At 42.4% G+C, this 1,182-nt stretch overlaps 1 protein-coding gene across 1 annotated transcript in view; it reads left to right on the top strand.

Annotated features, from left to right (window-relative positions):
* The window catches only part of LOC102206412 (uncharacterized), a 5,271-nt gene extending 4,300 nt beyond the window's left edge, over positions 1-971 (top strand). The window contains exon 4 of the mRNA XM_005744827.1: positions 918-971. Within this exon, the coding sequence (XP_005744884.1) occupies positions 918-971 (54 nt within the window). The remainder of the gene's footprint in view (positions 1-917) is intronic.
* The last annotated feature ends 211 nt before the right edge of the window (positions 972-1,182 follow it).

The raw sequence follows: 1,182 nt of genomic DNA, 5'->3' as shown, positions 1-1,182 counted from the left end.
AGATTTTGAGTTTTGTGTTATGTTTATTTGTAGCTTCATTTAAAGGAAGAAGAGCTTGTGAATTGGACAATTGCAGGAAAAGGGAGTGAGACATTGTGTGCAAAAAAAATGTGCTGTGACAGCCAAAAAGCTACCCCCTGTCTCAACAGATAAGATAACGGTCTCTCCTTTTAAGGAGATGTTATTTGAGTTCTGTACATGCCACACCTATTGCTGTGAAAGCTTGTTTGAGTATAAATAATGAACGTACTGGGAGCCCCGGTGTGATTCCTCTGTGACACACACACAGTGCACACGTTGGTGCAGTGTCGGGGCATTGCCCATGTACATGTAAAATCTTTGAGTCTGTGTTTCTTTGCCTCCTAATAGTTTTCTCCTCACAGCCGTCGCTACCTGGGGGATGATCTGACACACCGACTCTGAAACTGAACGCTTGGTCCTGAAGGAGTCCCCGGTGACAAGGAACCTGGACAAAATTGTTCAAAATCAGTACTATGTGTACTGCAGTTACAAATACATTATTCAAATTCCAAAATACTTTTGTGATGTCAGATTTAAATCACAAAACTTAAATCTTACATAAAACATTTTGTAATTATTAAGGATAACCACAAAATGTATATTAGATAATATCTAAAACAGTTGTGTTTTGTTTTAACTTTAACATATCATAATTTGATTGGTAGCAACTTTTCACCATCTGAGTATCACTAGAAATATTATAAACAGTCAGTTTGCTATCAGTAAACACCGACGGCATTCATTGATAGCATAGCACATCCATGTTCTATAAACGATAGTTTAGCATATTAGCACAGGTATCAATAAAGGACTACCGTATTAAATACTTTTACTAACCTCAGGCAGATGAACAGGCGCTCTGCAGGTGGGATTGAGTGCCTGTAATTGGTGTCTAGGCGGGCGATTCTGGGACCGACGTGGGACAGCAGGTCCTCAAACTGGCCGAGTGAACGACGATGATATCGCTGGAATCTGCCGTCATCCAGGCGCAGCTCACCAAACTGCTCACGCGTCTGGAGGACCTGATGGACCCAGGTACGGCGAGGACGTCTTTTACGCCGCTGCTCTGCTCTCCACAGTAAATAGAGAAGGGAGACTCTCTCTTCAAGCGCTAGCTCGACAGCTGCCATCTTGCAAAGATTCCGTTTGCACAACTTCCTC

Source organism: Pundamilia nyererei, unplaced genomic scaffold (genome assembly GCF_000239375.1).
Source record: "Pundamilia nyererei isolate P.nyererei 1_Seehausen unplaced genomic scaffold, PunNye1.0 scaffold00149, whole genome shotgun sequence".
Classification (NCBI taxonomy): domain Eukaryota; kingdom Metazoa; phylum Chordata; class Actinopteri; order Cichliformes; family Cichlidae; genus Pundamilia; species Pundamilia nyererei.
This window is presented reverse-complemented; position numbering and strand designations above follow the sequence as displayed.